The sequence below is a fragment of the Lampetra planeri genome, chromosome 78, assembly GCF_965212315.1.
Source record: "Lampetra planeri chromosome 78, kcLamPlan1.2.h2, whole genome shotgun sequence".
Taxonomy (NCBI): domain Eukaryota; kingdom Metazoa; phylum Chordata; class Hyperoartia; order Petromyzontiformes; family Petromyzontidae; genus Lampetra; species Lampetra planeri.
In genome coordinates this window covers 639,396-656,622 of record NC_136183.1, presented here as the reverse complement: position 1 = coordinate 656,622, position 17,227 = coordinate 639,396, and the positions used below count along the sequence as shown (strand labels likewise).

General features: G+C 45.3%; 1 protein-coding gene across 1 annotated transcript; it reads left to right on the top strand.

Annotated features, from left to right (window-relative positions):
* The first annotated feature begins 1,388 nt into the window (after positions 1 to 1,388).
* LOC144738154 (uncharacterized) lies at positions 1,389 to 15,475 on the top strand. The gene is made up of 2 exons (XM_078621118.1): positions 1,389 to 1,471; positions 12,638 to 15,475. Exon 2 carries the CDS (start codon positions 12,648 to 12,650, stop codon positions 14,043 to 14,045), a length of 1,398 nt encoding a protein of 465 aa, XP_078477244.1. The 5' UTR covers positions 1,389 to 1,471; positions 12,638 to 12,647; the 3' UTR covers positions 14,046 to 15,475.
* The last annotated feature ends 1,752 nt before the right edge of the window (positions 15,476 to 17,227 follow it).

Genomic DNA, 17,227 nt, shown 5'->3' with positions numbered 1-17,227 from the left:
GATGTCATTCCTGACTTACAATACCCTGGAGTCTACAAACTGAGTTGCAGTTGTGGTGATTGCTACATTGGAGAAACGAAACGTCATATCTCTGATCGTGTCCGCGAGCACAAGTCAGATCTGAAACCCGGCAAAACTGATTCTTCCGCCGTTGCCGATCATTGCTACAATGCTGTGGGCTCTCATGAATTTGTCTTTTCCGAGAATAAGGTGCTCAGCAAGCCTCCTGGCTACCATCAAAGGTTTGTACACGAGGCCATCCAAATATACAAACACAGACATAATTTCAACCGTGATGATGGGTACAAACTTAGTAATCATTGGAAAGATGTTGTTAACCATAAAAAAAGATTTAACTACACTTATTTGGAGCATTCCTGGCAGCGATTTCAGCCGCACCACCCCTACATAATAATAGGCTCAGTCAACCATTCTACACAACAAAGACTCATTTCCTGGCAGCGATTTAAGCCGCACCACATCTACATAATAATAGGCTCAGTCAACCTTTCTACACAACAAAGACTCATTTCCTGACAGCGATTTAAGCCGCACCACCTCTACATAATAATAGGCTCAGTCAACCATTCTACACAACAAAGACTCATTTCCTGGCAGCGATTTCAGCCGCATCATCTCTACATAACAAAAAGGCCCTTTTACACGCACCTTTACATCATCCGCACCTTGTTTACACAACAAAGGCTCATTCCTAACAGCGTGCTTCAGCCGCATCGAACCTCACAAAAATAATATTCAGGGCCTACCTTGGCTCCTCCCACCCTCAACCAGTATATATACAAATACTGTGTTCTTGGAATGTATCTCACTTGATACAGCTATCGTGCTGTGACGGTTCCACCTGAAGACGGAAGCTTGTGTTGCCTCCGAAACATCGTGATTTTTATTTTGTTTTACTTTTATTAATTTAAATTTTTTACCTACGTGACTTTACCGAAAAAACCTAAGAATATTATATAATTTATTTTTCTTTCGACGTAACATTACCTAACGAACCAAAGAGTAAGTAGAACGTGTTATTTATATGTATGTAAAGTTGCGCATTTTGATGTGACGTCACATTTCTCACCCCCCCCCTCGTCACATATAGTCACAAATGTTTGACCCCCCCCCCCCTAGGTGCGTGACGTCATTTATGAACGATCTCTTGGTCACTGCCGATTTCCGTTCCAGTAAAAATCCTTATTTGGGCAAAGCTACGCCCAGTCACTGGTGATTCATTAACATAATCTATTCATCAATACCGTCGCAAGTTCATTGCGACTGGTTCAACAGCCACCCAACATGGTCCTGGCTCTTTAACATAAATTTATTCAGTTACACCGTTGCTCGTTGGGAGAGGGAATGTGTGTTGAACCCGAAAGTGACGTCATGTCACCTCCTGCTGCCGCGTGACGTCACGATATACCAGGAAGCTGCTGCTCTGCGCGCGCGCTCACTGAGATCCGAGGTGAGAAGTTCACATCGTGGTTGTTGTTGTTGTTTACCCAGGTAGAGCCTCGCTCCTTCTCCCCCTCGTAGGGATATCAATTGAGTAACAGCGAGTATGGAATCGATGTCCAGGTTGGAACATTACAACGCGGGGCCTTGCCTCCTGCCCTCGCCTGATTGCATTTGCTTTAATTCTCTCGCTTAAGTTTAATTTGTCTTCACCTGGCTCACTACTTTGAAACTTTTTAAAAATTTCAGGCCCATTGAGCTATACCGCTCTTTTTCAGAAGCGACCTGCCCACAACAAAGTGGCTTATCAACGTGTGGTAATCTATATCAAATCAATTTACAACATTTTTGACATACGTTTTTCTGGATTTTGTTGTTATTTTGTCTCTCACTGTTCAAATAAACCTACCATTAAAATTATAAACTGATCATTTCTTTGTCAGTGGGCAAATGTACAAAATCAGCAGGGGATTAAATACTTTTTTCCCTCACTAGTTAAACTCCCCACCACCCGACACAGCCAACTAGTAGGGGTTGTCACGTTAACAGAACGTGGCTAATTCTTCACCAGTACAGTGTGTTGGAAAGCCAAGCCACAACATTTACAATTTGAGTACGACGTTTTGCCAGTAATTACAACCAGTTTCATCAGGCGACAGCCAAATGTTGTGGCTTGGCTCTGTGGGACTATACATCAGGTCGCTGGGTTTATAGCGCAGCACACTAACCTTTGCACTAAAAGCTCCCCACTCATGCACAAACATCCTCGGAAGTATAGTTTTTATTCAGTAATAACTAAGTTATCCGGCTTCGCACAGGTCTCAGTTATGAAACATTAAGAGTAATGCCTTGCAATGATGGCTTTATTACAATTATTGAATTCTGCCAATGAAGTGTATATATTGTCACGGTTTTTTTGTGTGTTATATAATCGTAGCGCTTTGTTTGTTTCATAATGAAGACAGCTTTTAAATTTGTTGCCCTTGGAGAGCTTCAGGATGAACAATGTTGGATGTTATGCCATCTGGTGGGTTTAATCTAATGAAGCTTACATTTTGGCATACATGTCGACAGCAAATTGGTGGAAGAGCTCTTTGCATCTCAAGAAGAGATTTAAGCTGCCGTTTCGCACCATGATCCTGAAGGCAAAGAAGTCCAAGGCGGAAAGCTTATTTTGTGTTGGCAAGCCTGTTGCTGGGTCAGTTTGGCGAAGTAGAAAATTGTAGCCATCATCACCTTGCCAGAAAATCATTAGACATTAAAGAGCATCATAGGATTGGTGTGTTTCATTTCTGTGGAGGGTATTTAGCCAGATGTCAGGATGAGTTGGTTGGTGCCAAAACATTTAATTTTGAAGCATGAGTTCTATATTCTATTGTTCTTTTGGAATTGGCTTGCATAGGTAGTGTTGGCAAGTATCAATACATGAATAGGCTCGGGATGTTAATTGTAGGCAGCTAAACCATGGTACAGTTAAATCTTGACTTAAAGCTTTTGTGACTGCAGGAATTAATATTCTTTGGGATGTAATCCCTGATATGCAATACCCCGGCATCTACAAACTAAGCTGTGTCTGCGGCATTAGTTACATTGGGGAAACTAAGCGACATGTCTCGGACCGTGTTCGTGAACATAAGGCAGATCTGAAACATGGTAGGACCAATACCTCGGCCGTGGCTGACCATTGTTTTAATGCGGTGGGATTGTGGGGGCCGTTGGCCCCTGGGGTCTCCCCCGCCCGCATCTCCGGGCTCGTTTGCATTACCGCACCGCCCTAATACCCGCTAGGGTTTCGCCGGCATTCGAACGCGACGCCTCTACTCACACAGCCCCACACAGCGCTCACACGCTGCGGGCGTACGTACGCACAGCACTGTCAATCAAACGCGATACTCCCCCTCACGCAGCCCCGCACAGCACTTGCACGCTGCGAGCGTACGTACACACAGCACCGAGAGTTTCGTCGGAAATCGAACGCGACGCCTCCACTCGCGCAGTCCCACGCACCAATCACACGCGCGAATCAAGGGGTCAGGGGTCGAAGGTAAACGACGTCACTCGTGCCCACGCCGCCGATTGGGGGGATTGTATTAAATGGGTTTTAAAGGGCTGTGGGGTGGGCACGCACACCGCCTGTTTACTCGCGCACAACGTGGGAGTTCGCAGATGCGGGTTAGAGCACACACTCGCGGGGCACCGATCGTACACGCCGGGAGCGTACGTATCCCAACACCGCGCGCGTTCACTCGCTCGTCGGAAATCACACCAGGCCGATATGTACCCGCGGGTCCAAATCATACGCGACACGGCAAGCGGATACCCGCTCGCATGCTCTTCCCACACGCCCGCAAAGACCACACCAGGCTGTTTGTTGATCCTAACGATTTATTTCTGGCCTATTAGCGAACCACTGTTGCGTCAGTAGAGATCGGCGAGGCAGACTTATACTATTTCCCGATTGTCTATGCCCGATTTACCTAGTTTGGATGCGATCTAAGCTGCGTTGGTTTTTACACTAAGTTTCACCACTCTCTTTCTCTCTGTCTTTACTCACAGTTAGACGCCCCTGTCGGCTTGTCCCTGCTGCACGTCGACACGTTTCACGGACGTTCGCGTGGCTGGATCCGGGGTTGATGGCACAGGAGCTGACTGGAGAAGACTTTTTCTATGCCTCTCTCACCTCTCTCTTTATTCCCCTCACCTCCCCGGGGGTCCCGCTCCGCTGGCCAATCAAAAGCGCTTCACCTATCCCCTGGCTGGTTTCGGGTGGTTCCAATCTGGTTAGCGCGACGGATTACGTCGTCTCATCGATCAGTGGGAGGGGCCCCGTTTTCCCGCCGTGCACTTGTGTATTGCGCTGTCTAGTCGAACAGTGGGCGGGATCCCGTTTTCCCGCCGTGTTTGTGGATTGCGGGTCCCTGCCTGCCTTCCTATCTGCCCCGCCGATCCGTGTATGTGCGGTGCGTGTCCTAACCGCGGTGGCTGGGCAGCCCCGTCGTGACCATGTAATTTTCCACTCGAGTCACGACGCCGCGGTGTGCGTTAGCGTGGGAGGAGACCGTCTAATTCCCTGGCCGCAGGAAACCGTGAAGATTATCCCTATACGAGGGCTTTCGGGTTAAAACCTGTCAGCCAGGGGATCTCCTCTCGCGCTTCTTGTGTGCGGGGAATGCGTGAGTGTGTGAATAAGGTGGGGGGTGGTGAGGGGGAAGCAGCGTCGGCCTCGCTGCTCGGGGCGGCGAGATCGTAGGTGGGGGCACCCGCCGATCGGCTCCGTGGCGGTGGCATCACAGGATCATGCGAAATTGATTTCTCTAAGACGAAGGTACTTTGCAAACCCACTGGCTATCAACGAAGATTTGTTCATGAAGCCATCCAAGATTGGTACAAACTTAATTTATGGAAGGACGTTATCAACCAATTTAAATTTCGATTTAAAGCTTTCGTGACTGCAGGGATTCATCTTCTTGGTTCTTTCGGTAAAGTCACGTAGAAGGAAAATAATAAAATAATAAAAATAAAACATAGACCTGTTCTCCACCTGAAGACGGCTGCTTGCGTTGTGGCCGAAACGTTGTGAGAATTATTTTATTATGTTTTATTTTTATTATTTTATTATTTTCCTTCTACGTGACTTTACCGAAAGAACCAAGAAGATCAACCAATTTAAGTTATAACTGGTTGTGATGTTCCCATCCTACCACCTTCTGATGTTCGCTGTTATTTTCAGCTCTCCGATTTTACATTAACAAGTTAAAGTTCTCACACTAACACAGCCACCTTAGCGCGCTAACCTAGACATGGCGGCGGCTCTGCGATCATTCATTAACAAGCTAATCTCTCACATTAACATAGCCACCTCAGTGCGCTCGCCGTGGAGGCTGTTAACTGATCTTACATTAACATGCTACATTGGCATTGTTGCCACGCCCTTGCTGCTGATGCTGCTGATACACTTGGGCTACGCCCATCTCCAAACCTGTATAAACAGTTTTCCTTTAGAGGCTAACCCCTTTTCCTGATGACGACTGCTTGTGTTGCGATTGAAACGTCGGTAGTTTTTTGTTATTTTCTTTGAACCTATCTACGTGACTTTACCGAAAGACCCAAAGAACATGGTACAGTTGCAGCATATTCCTGGAGGGTCTCCCTTCTATGTCATTGCATGGCAGTAGCTGCAAGAAGTAGACATGGAACCAATGTCAATTTATGGATCAGAAGTGTAAATGAAGTGAGGAATGTGTGGAAAAGAAAAACTTTTCCTTTTGGCTGCAGGGTATGCACCTGGTTGCAGCCATTGTAGTGCTGTTTTAAATCTGCCTTGCTTGTTGGTGGCCTGGAGTTTGATTAGCTGTGGCAGCAGCCATTTGTGCTGTGTTGGTTTTCTGTGTAGCTCATTACTGTTGAGGAGTTGCATTCGCTGTAGGTGCAGGCATAGCACTGGCAGCATGCCATCCTACTTCTTGCTGTACTGGAGTTTCATAAGCTGAAGGTGCAGCCATCGCAGCCATGGCAAACATGTTCTTGCTTCTTAGTGTTCAGAATATTCATTAGCTGTAGGTGCAGCACAGGCATGCTGTCTAACTTGGTGTTAAGGAGTTTCATTAGCTCTATGTGCAGCCATTACAGCACTTGCATGAATGGCATCATTTATAAGCATTAAAAAGAGTAAGGGGCCATCCATAAATGACGTCACGCACCTGGGGGGGGGGGTCATACATTTGTGACGATGTGTGATGAGGGGGGGTGTTGTATATGTTGGATTATGAAATTTGGATAAAAATAATAAAAAATAATAATTTTCCGAAAAATGCGTAAATCGCATAAATTATGTTAATGTGTGTATTAATATGCATAAATTATGATAACCACTGAGATAATCGTAGTAATTTATGCGAATGCTTGTGATTATGTTAATGTGTGCAGTTATGATAATTAGGTTTAGTTTCGTTTATCCAGAGTTGTATCAATCGGGATAAAACGATTATCTTTGATTACACATTTACCGATTATCCTAGTGTGTTTATGTTATGTTAGGTCTCCAACTTCATATCTCATCGCAGGATACAGTTCTTAGGAATAAGACAGTTTTGCATGGACTTGGAAGAAACACTCGAACTCTTGGTGTTAAGCAATTTTAATTCTAAACAAACACATGACACGCTAATATGCAAAGGCGAAAGCATACGTCAATGAATTCATGAGCAAGATTATGCAATTAACGAAATTGAATGACTAAAACACTTCTTATTCATGTAACTCGACGGCAGCAACTGCTTTGCACGATCAGTTGATTTGAACGCACCACCTTGAAATAGCAACCCTTTTTGAAACGCAAAGATAACTTTTTGAAAATCTTATTCGTGTGCGTGTTGTGTGTGCGTTGTCCCCTTGTAAAATTAATTAAATTTCTTAGAGCTGGGAGTTGTGTCGTTAGCTTGTGTGGTGTGAGAGGATACAACCCGCCGCCAGAGAAGTTCCTCTCGCTTGGGCGTGGCCGCAGTGAGACCGTCTTGCTTTCTCTCTCCACTGCTTGATTGAGTTTGCACGACGCTCGCCGTCGTATTACGCGATGATTCTGTCGTCGCTGCTGGACGTCTTGTTGTTCTCACTGGGTGTTGGTCGGTGTGTGCATCAAACACACGGCGCATGCGTTGGCGCTGTCCTCTTCCTCACAGCCATTTGATCAGGCTTTCTCCACTGCTTCGCGCTCTCTGCTTTGCTCGCTTGGTCGACGCTTGGCGATTTCCGCCCTTCCTGCAGGTTGTTCGCTGGTCGTCACTCTGACGATGAGCGATGCTTCGTTCGTTGCAGGTTGGACGTTGGGTGTCTTTGTTGGCTCGAGAGTGATAGCTGGAATCTCCGTCAGCTTCACTCGCAGCTCGGCGACTCAGGGTAGCGATTCTTCTCAGGTGGTGCAGACCTCAGCTTGTTGATGCACGTCGCTACCCCGCGAACCTCGTCATTCTGGATGACGGAAGAGCTTCTTCGTTGTCGGCATTGAGATGAGATGGGGCCGTAGCCTTGAAGATCTCTGGTGGGGGCCGCAGCCCTGGAGACGAGATGAGATGGAGGCCGAAGCCCCGTGGAGATCTGTGGTGGGGCCGAAGCCCTGGAGATCTCTGGTGGGGGCCGTAGCCCGGAGACGGTGGTGGGGCCGGAGCCCTAAAGATCTCTGTTGAATGGATTTTCCTTCGGCTTATATCGGGAAAATCCACTCAGTTTTCCCGAGTTGTTCAAAGGCGGGTCATATAACTTGTCCTTTGTTGTGTGCGTTTCGTCCGTGTGTGTCGTGTGCGTGTCCGTCCGTGTGTTTATTAGCTTTGAAGACACAGCTGTGTAATCATTCTGGAAGGAGGGGTGGGCTTCCTCGCGAACTGGCGTCACATAAGTTATCCATTAACCAGACCGACGATTCGCGTTCGCACCGAGTTATAAAAATCATAATCCACGTTTTTGATTATGAATAATATTTGTCGCGAAAACCTACGCGTTAAGCGAGCTTAATGATCCCCTCCCGCGTTCTGGGCGTTATATCCTTTGTCTCACACCGCTTAAGTTGTTTTTGGTTTGGAAGTTGAAATGACTCATTTGCTGCTTAGTTTCATTGTGATTTGATTGTAAGTGACTCCATGCATGTCGTAGCCGTGTTCACGGTATTTCATCGTGATTTGATCTCCCTATGGGAAATGTTATTTGCTTGCGTGCGAAAATCTTGCTGTCCGTGCTGCGGGGAGACAAAGACGGCTGTGCTCCGTGGTGGGAGCACCCTGCGCGTGTGTTTATTTATTTATCTTCGGAGGCATGTGTTAATTTCCTTTCTGAGCCGTTGCCTGCTTGCCAACTTTATGAGGGTCATCTCCTGGCTTGTGTGTGTGGAATTAATGACATTTTATTGCCCTCTTTCATGCTTTCTGGCCTTTGAGGCGAGGTGTGCGCGCATCTGTGGAAGTGGGGGAACGGGTTTTCGCTCGCCCGTTGTTTGCTCCCAAGTTGCCCCGTGTCTATTAAAAAGAAATAATTATATGTGTTGGCAGAATAATTATTAATAGTAATTAAAAAAAAGGTATAGATCCAACAGGGGGGTTGAGAAATGTGATGTCACATCAAAATGCGCAACTTTAAATAAATATTGAATTGTTGTAACAACACTAATTGTTTATAACAACACTCCTACAACATCAGAGTACAGTGCCACATTAAATACGCACTACAACGACAATAGTTTAAAGCGATTTGAAGCATGTTTTATTTTGAAGATGGAAATATGGTTTTGGGGGGGGAGGAGGCAGAGCTTTGTGACGTCATATATGCGATATATATATTGTTAAGGAAATGATAGTTGAATGTGTAATCGTAGTAGGGATGTGAAGAAATAGCCGCAAAGGAACGAAGTAATTGTTTGTAGTGCTTGATGTGGGTATGAATAGTGTGTGTGTGGTGGTGTGTGTACATATATAATTATTTTAACGCTTGTGCGTATATTTGCACGCTTTGTGTTCCTTACCAGGCGATTGTGTAGAAGGAGGTCGGTAGTGTTGATACGTAGATGTAAATATTTTTTTCATAAATATTGCAGTGTGTGTTTGAGGTGAGCCGTGTACGTGCAGAGAGGATGGTAAGGAGCCGGAAGTGGATGAATTTGGCGGCAAAAACGCAGGGCTGATAATAGGGAAGGATAATGTGGTAAATATGAGAACAAATATAGCAGCGAGCTCCGCAGTAGCTAGCTCCGTAGCAGGAGCATGCCCTGCACCCTCACGCGTTAGCACGGTCATCTTTTGGATCGCTAACACGGCTGCTTTTGTCACATATGGACATGCAACCACCGGCATGACTGCATCGACTTGCTCATCTCTCATTGACTTTGACATGCTTATCTCATTAACTTTAACATGCTATTCTTTGTTACGCATAGACTGACATTAACTTGCTCATTAAAATACATATTCTAATCCTACATGCTAATCTGAGTTATTATGCGCTACGGAAGCTCATTAACTTTGCACAATAATCCAACATGCTAATCTAAGTTCATTTCCTTTAACATGTCACGCTATTTATTACCTTTACACTATAATACCCCATTAACACTAATTCGGCTGCCTTTGTTCTCAAAACTTATATAAACTCTTGCTGGTAACAGCTTCTCTTCACAAGGGAGCAGACATCGTGCTGCTCGCAGCAGACATCGCAGCTGTCGCGATTTTCACCTGAAGACGGGCGCTTGTGTTGCGTTTGAAACGTCATGATTTATTTTATTTCATTTCTACCTACGTGACTTTACCGAAAGAACCAAAAGAGTAGGATTCCTGCAGTCACGAAAGCTTCAAATCAAGAATAATGCATATATTATCAGAGTACGTTTTTTGTTTGCTTTCTGACCACAAGTATTGTGGTTAATGCAGACATGATTCCATGTAAAACATTTCCGTTTGGTGTTTTAACATCTTAACACCTGTTTTGTTGCCAGAAAAAAGGGGAAAACCTATTCTCATTACATAGCATCTTCAATAACTATGTAGTTTGAAAAGCTCCCAATGGTCATATTAAAACCATTGCATTTGTTATGTTTACACTGATATGCTAATCGATGCCTGGTTATAGATGATCTGGTAATGGCTACTTAATGAGATGGAATTAGGGAATCTTGTTCTGTGGCTTGATAATTCCATCATGAAATGGGGCCTTGCAAATGTTCCACAAAAATAAATCACCTGCCTGGGAATTTCATGTCATACAACACTGCACCTGCTCAACTCTCCATGAATAATCAGGCAGTTCTACAAGTGGTGGAGGAGCTCCCATACCTGTGTAGGGGTGTTAGAGAGAGAGCCCGTTATGCATGGCAGCTTATGGCAAACAAACACAGTGGGCGGGGCTACGCGAGTGCACGGGGAGGTGCTCTCTACGACGTCCGCGCCAGGCACCCCGGGGGGGCTGATTCGGAGTTATGATCCCCCGGGGCCCCACCCCTCAGCGGGGGGTTGGGTATAAAAGGGGATGTATCGGAGGGCTCGGGAGTCTTGTTAAGCTAACCAGTGAAGACTGAAGACGTCTTAGCTAGAGCCCTGGACTCCCCTGGTTCGCCGTCCTTATCAGGGCCGAACAGGACCGAGCCAGCGGCGTGGTCCCGAGATCCAGAGCCGGTGCTCTTGTCAGCGCTGGTCTGGGACTCAGGGTACCGGGCCCGACTTACCAGTGTCGGGCCAGATAGCCTCCCCTAGCCCGTTAGAGGAGGACTAGGAGGCAGGCTAGAAAGTAGCTAGCACATGTATCCCCAGCTAGCCGGGTGAGGGGGCCGACACCCCCTCTAGAGTTGTATGCCACAACCGTGCTGTGTGTAATAAACCCGTGTGCCTCCAACTCCGGCGTCCAAGAGTCGTGAACTCTACTACACCTGCTTAATGTGTTCACGACCAGCTCTTAATTCAACCACACTATTTTGTATTAAGCTTACAGATCCATAATATATCAATATAGAATAGAATCATGAGTCTCTTTGACAGGGGAGGCTGCATTGGTTCGGTCATGAATCCCGCATTCCCAGTTACCACGTGCTCAAGCAGCTTCTGTTAGTCCAGGTTTTAGAGGCTAAACAGGCATGGCATTGGCTAGAGAAGAGATTGAAGGATGTGGAGGTGATCGGAACCGCCAATGACTAGTATCAGTAGTGTCAATATTTGCCTTTGTGGAGGAGGCCCCTGAGGTATGCTGCAGGGCAGTTAAGGGATATTTGCTCTGCAACAACGATGAGGTCAGAGGAGTGAATGGGTGGAACGCAGGGTTCCTAAAACCAGCAAGACAGTGGGGAGTACAGCTGGTTCACCTGTCAGTCATTCCTTGACACCTGGATCATTCCCATTATCTGCTGACAAGGAATCCACACTTACATGATTTTAAATTGCACCTATCATGGCATTAGCAATGTGATAAGGTAACTTCCAATTCGTCATGAATGCTGGATGTTTTATTTATTTAATATGTTAATGATACATGTGAAATGTATGTGTATATAAGAGTTTATCTTTGTGGGGAGCTATAGCACAGTTATTTCACTGCTTTATGAACAACAATTAGTTTGATTATTGCCAACAGCAAACATGATTGATAACTCTGTGCAACAAAAAAAATGTTGTCCCTGGGTAGTAAGTGTTATTTTCTAATTGCTTATGCCTCAAAAGTACAGAAAACGGCTATTATTCCCCACAAACTTTTGTTTTGTGACCAGGACAGTGATATTTTGCAATTTACCTATTTTCAATGAGAAAACGTGTGCATTTATGTCATTCCTTCACGTAAAGTCCTGTTCACAAAAGCAAAGTTTGTGTTGGAATTAATAGCCATTTTCTATACTTTTTATGCAGAACCAATTAAAAAATAACACTTGCTACCCAGGGACAAAAATCGTGTTACATAGTGTAAGTGAAAGCTGAACTTATTGTGGGCCTCTGCTATGTTTATTGATCTTAAATTAATTACATGGTGAAGTGAGGAAGCATTAATACTGAGCAGATGAAGGTGGCCAGGCATGGTTCTGTACACACCACCACCTTTTTATCATGCCAATGTGTGACAGGATCATTTTTGTATTTTTAGTAAAGTATATTAACTATTGAACATGGAGGTTAAATCAAAAGAATAGTTTATTTTAGTTTTCTTCTGGAACTTTTTATAAGAATGGAAACAGTCAGGAAAATATCTCAGCACATATGCAGCTGAAGTTAGATCTGTTCATCCGAGCATTCAAGCAAATCTGAACCTGGCTTCACACCTCGAAGTTTCGATTGAACATTAATTTATGCATTTCTGCATAATACAAATAGTATTATTTTAAACACCCGTTGCTGTGTCATCTGAACTTTTTTTTTAATATTTATTTTGTAGCTAGACAGCCGAAATTGTGTGACTGGCATTTTGGGTTAAAATTCATTTTGATGATACTAGGGCATTCAGGCATATTTATTACCATTTGCCCTCTCATTGTGTGCCTTAACAGCCTGTGTGATGAATAGGGGAATCCTTTTCACTACATCATGAATCTCTGAATAAGTCTAGACATGCAACTCATGTGTGACTGTATAGATTAATTCCTCTGTGCCTCGATACGGACGTAGATGGTGTGGATATGTTTTTCTGTCTGCAGCTGATACTTCCTCTGACGCTTCCTCTGCAGAATTGATCTGATGGAGCAAAGGCACTCCGCACAGCTTGTGTCAAGAAGGAAACAATGCGACCAGTATGCAAACAGCATGGATCGTACTGGAAATTTGACACAGCACCAGAGAACTCGCACAGGAGAAAAATCCTTCAAGTGCGCTGTGTGTGAGAAGGCATTTGCATGGTCATCAAAACTTAAAAGACACCAGAGAACACACACAGGAGAGAAAACTTTCAACTGCACTGTGTGTGAGGAGGCATTTTCACATTCATCACATCTTACAATACACCAGAGAACACACATCGGAGATAAACCCTTCAAGTGCAGTTTGTGCTCAAAAGCTTTTGCACATTCATCACATCTTAAAATACACCAGAGAACGCACACAGGAGAGAAACCCTTCAAATGCAGTGTGTGCAGGAAGGCATTTGCACTGTCGAAAGATCTTCGGAGCCACCAGAGAACACACACGGGAGAGAAACCCTTCAGGTGCCCTCTGTGCGGGAAGGCATTTGCACAGTCACAAGATCTTCGGAGCCACCAGAGAACACACACGGGAGAGAAACCCTTCAAATGCAGTGTGTGTGAGAAGGCATTTTCGGTGTCATCAAATCTTAAAAAACACCAGAGAACACACACAGGAGAGAAGCCTTTTAAGTGCACTGTGTGTGAGAAGGCATTTACAGAGTCGTCATATCTTAAAAAACACCAGAGAACGCACACAGGAGACAAACCCTTCAAGTGCAGTGTGTGTGGGAAGGCATTTCTAATTTCATTTTATCTTAAAATACACCAGAGAACACACACAGGAGAGAAACCCTTCAAGTGCACAGTGTGCGGGAAGGCGTTTTCACGGTCATCTGTTCTTCAGAGCCATCAGAGAACACACACGGGAGAGAAACCCTTCCAGTGCACTGTGTGTGACAAGGCATTTGCATGGTCATCAGTTCTTCAGAGCCATCAGAGAACACACACGGGAGAGAAACCCTTCAAGTGCACTCTGTGCGGGAAGACGTTTTCACAGTCACCACATCTTAATAGACACCAGAGAGCCCACAGGCATCAGAAGATCCCCATGGAGTGTGGTCTGAAATCGACTTGCGAAAGTCAAAATGCTGCAATGGGCCCATCCCTCCTGAAACAAGAACCAGAAGAAAATCCCAACTTGGACACTTTTGAAGGTATCAAGGTGAAATGTGAAGAGGCGACTGTGAAATGTGAAGAGGCGACAGTGAAGAACGAAGAAGTGAAGGTAAAATGTGAATATGAAGATTCAACTCCAAAATCGGACCCTCACATGAAGCAGGAGGAGAATTCTGACTGTGAGGCAGAGCGAGGAAACTCCCAGCAGTTTGTGGAAGTGGAGGTGTGGGTGGACTTCCTAGACAATGCAAAGTCAAATGGAGACCCGGTAGATGTGTAAGCTTGAGACAATGAAGCTGCAATAGATTCACCCTTGTCACAGGCCTTTAATGAAAATAACGTGAAGTTGAAAACTCAATTCCTTGGTTCAACCTGCAGAGTAAGAGCGGCCAGTATTTGCGGACCTGTGGGTTGGGTAGATCTTTAACCAGGAGCGAGAGCCAATAAGCTCCCAAGCATTCACTATGTTATAATAATATTAGCATTTATATGGTGCTTGCTTAATTGCCTCAGCAACTCGGAGTTTTGTATCAAATCTCATCACAAACACTCAAAGAGCATGTTGTATATATGCCTTTTCCAAAAATGTATATTAAGAGTGATTCTGCCCTTTTTTTTGTAATTATTTTGATCGGGATGTCACGCTCGAGCACAGAAAGGGTGAGTTCCCCCCTGCCTCCTACCTTGCCACAAAAAAGACAGCTGGAGGATAATTACTCACAAGCCTGCTTGGGAAGTACAGTGGTAATTCTAGATTTGAAGCTTTCGTGACTGCAATGATTCATACTCTTAGTTCTTTCGGTAAAGTAACGTAGGTAAAAAATGAAATTAAAATTAATAATAACACAAGCTTCCGTCTTCAGGTGAAACTGTCAGCAAAATATCTATCAAGTGAAGAGAAGTCCCAAGAGGTACGACCTTATATACTGGTTAAGGGGGGAGGAGCCAGGAAGGGCCGCGGGAGAGGAGTTGTGAAATGGTCAGTACTGCTGCTGGAACTGAGCCTTTGTAATGTAGATGGCATATGTAGATAAGCCAGCTAGGATTAAGCCGCCTTTTGTTATGCTGCTGGGTGGGTAAATTAATTCAATACGATTCAAGCCGCCTTTTGTTATGCTGCTGGGTGGGTGAATGAATTAAATACGATTCAAGCCGCCTTTTGTTATGCTGCTGGGTGGGTAAATTAATTAAATACGACAAAGGAGAGTACTTCTGACCAACACCACCTGGCCAGTGAATTAAGACATGTACATCGGGCCCTCAAGATGAACGGATACTCTGAACGCACCATCCGCCAAGCTGTCTCCCCCACCATACAGAAACAGCCACTTGAAACTCCGATCAAAACTGTCACGTTACCATACATAGCAGGCGTGACCAAAAAGATCTCCAAAATTCTAAACAAACATAAGATCCAAGTCCGATTCAGTACAGTACATAAAATCCGTGATCTAATTCCATCTGTGAAGGATGTCATCCCTGACTTGCAATACCCTGGAGTCTATAAACTGAGTTGCAGCTGTGGTGACTGTTACATTGGGGAAACGAAACGTCATGTCTCTGATCGTGTCCACGAGCACAAGTCAGATTTGAAACACGGCAAAATTGAGTCTTCCGCCGTTGCCGATCATTGCTACAACGCGGTGGGCTCTCATGATATTGTTTTCTCCGAGACTAAGGTGGGGGCAGCCCCCCACGCCCCCTGCCCCTCTCCCCCACGCCCCCCGCCCCTCTCACCCACGCCCCCCACCCCTCTCCCCCACGTCCCCCGCCCCTCTCCCCTGCCCCTCTCCCCCACGCCACCCCGCCCCTCTCGCTTTGTTTCAGTCGTGAACGGGGCATACGCGGGTACTGTACGCGGTGACTCATCCCGACCCATACAAGTTCTAGCAAGCGCGTCGTATCCCAAGACATTTTTTCTCGAAAAAACATGACATATACCAAATTCGACATATTCCAAAGCGGTCGTATACCGAGGTTCCACTGTAATAAAATATAATAAAAAAAACTGGCAAACCCAAGGGGGGGCTAATAAGATTATGCGGGAAATCCCCAGTTGACTTCAAGAGAAGACTGTCATGAAGGAAACAACCCACAATAAAAAAAAAACATAAGACGGAAACATCAGGGATCACTAACCTCCCCGGACAGCGAAATCCACCCAAAGGCAATTCATCATTATGAACTGACTGGGGGTTTTAAAATACAACAGTAAAGTTGAAAGCTTAGCTCTATCTTCAACCTCAGAATATCAAAATATTACTTGAGAATAAGAAGCATGGATCCCTGGCGATACAGACGGAGAACAAAGGTCAATAAAACCCTCGGAATATTCTTGGTAACAACTATGGTATACCACAAATCTTGGTTAAGCATGAACCAAATAATTTAGAAAGTATTAGACCTAGGGTCATTTAGAAGAGATACAATGTGAAATATGTCAATCACACACGACCAAGATAATATGTATTCCACGGGATCAGAGCCTCACCAACTGCCTTTGTCTTCCAGTAGCTAACAAGCACATGGTAGCAGTAAATTATGTATACAAGGGGCACCTCCCCCAAACATATCAAATACCACGCAAGTATTCCAAACCGCGACGTGAGGGCTGAACGCTGCTCAAAACATACTTTGAGTCTCTTGCAGAGTAAAAACTGTGGAAAGTGGTACGGTACCATGCTATAAGAGGTGTAAACATTTTTTTTAACTTCCACCCCATGATGGGAGCATGGGGAACACTGCCCAAAACGTGAATGGAAACATGGTGATAATCAAGACATCCGGACAACAAACAGCCCAAGCGACTTCAAAAGGAAAACAGCTGCCCCTTTGTGAGAAGAAAGAGCCTGAGATGGAAAAATGCAGATATAAGCAAGAACGCAAGAACAGAAATCAGTACTGCGAGTGGCAGGCTCCAAGGATTGCCCTCATGACTGGCAAAATTGATAGGGAGCTCTGCATCGGCAGAAACCACGCATCACGGAGAGTTTTTTTCAAAATGTTTGCGTCATTCAGAGAGGCTGCCAGCCAAGGCTGGTGGTACTCGCAGTATTACAATACAAACGTGGTGGAGAGTGCTGTAGCATTACTCTTCCTGGGGGCGAGGTCGCTGTGTTTCGCCAACATGCGATTAAAGAGTGACACTCGTTACGATTGTGCTCAGATCAAAGTCAACCCTTCGAGGGAAAACTGGTGCAACCACTATTCATGAGAGTGCCCCTTTAAATCGCAATCCACAGGCCGGATCAGAGACTGACACGGAACGATATAACTTGATCGTAGCGTGTCCTCTGCCGCACGCGTCGTACAGACAACTGGAAGAGGACTCTCTTGAGGGGTGCGGGGGGGGCGCTGTCTCTCCACAGTCTACAAGGATCAACTGTCTGGTGCCAAGGGGGGTGACGCGTGGCAACCAGCGGACGAGCTGCAAGCGGTGTTTGGTGACAGGATCATCGCGCA

Bases quoted from the DNA above. Each gene is read 5' to 3' on its own strand.
- LOC144738154 (XM_078621118.1), top strand. From the start codon at position 12,648: ATGGAGCAAAGGCACTCCGCACAGCTTGTGTCAAGAAGGAAACAATGC.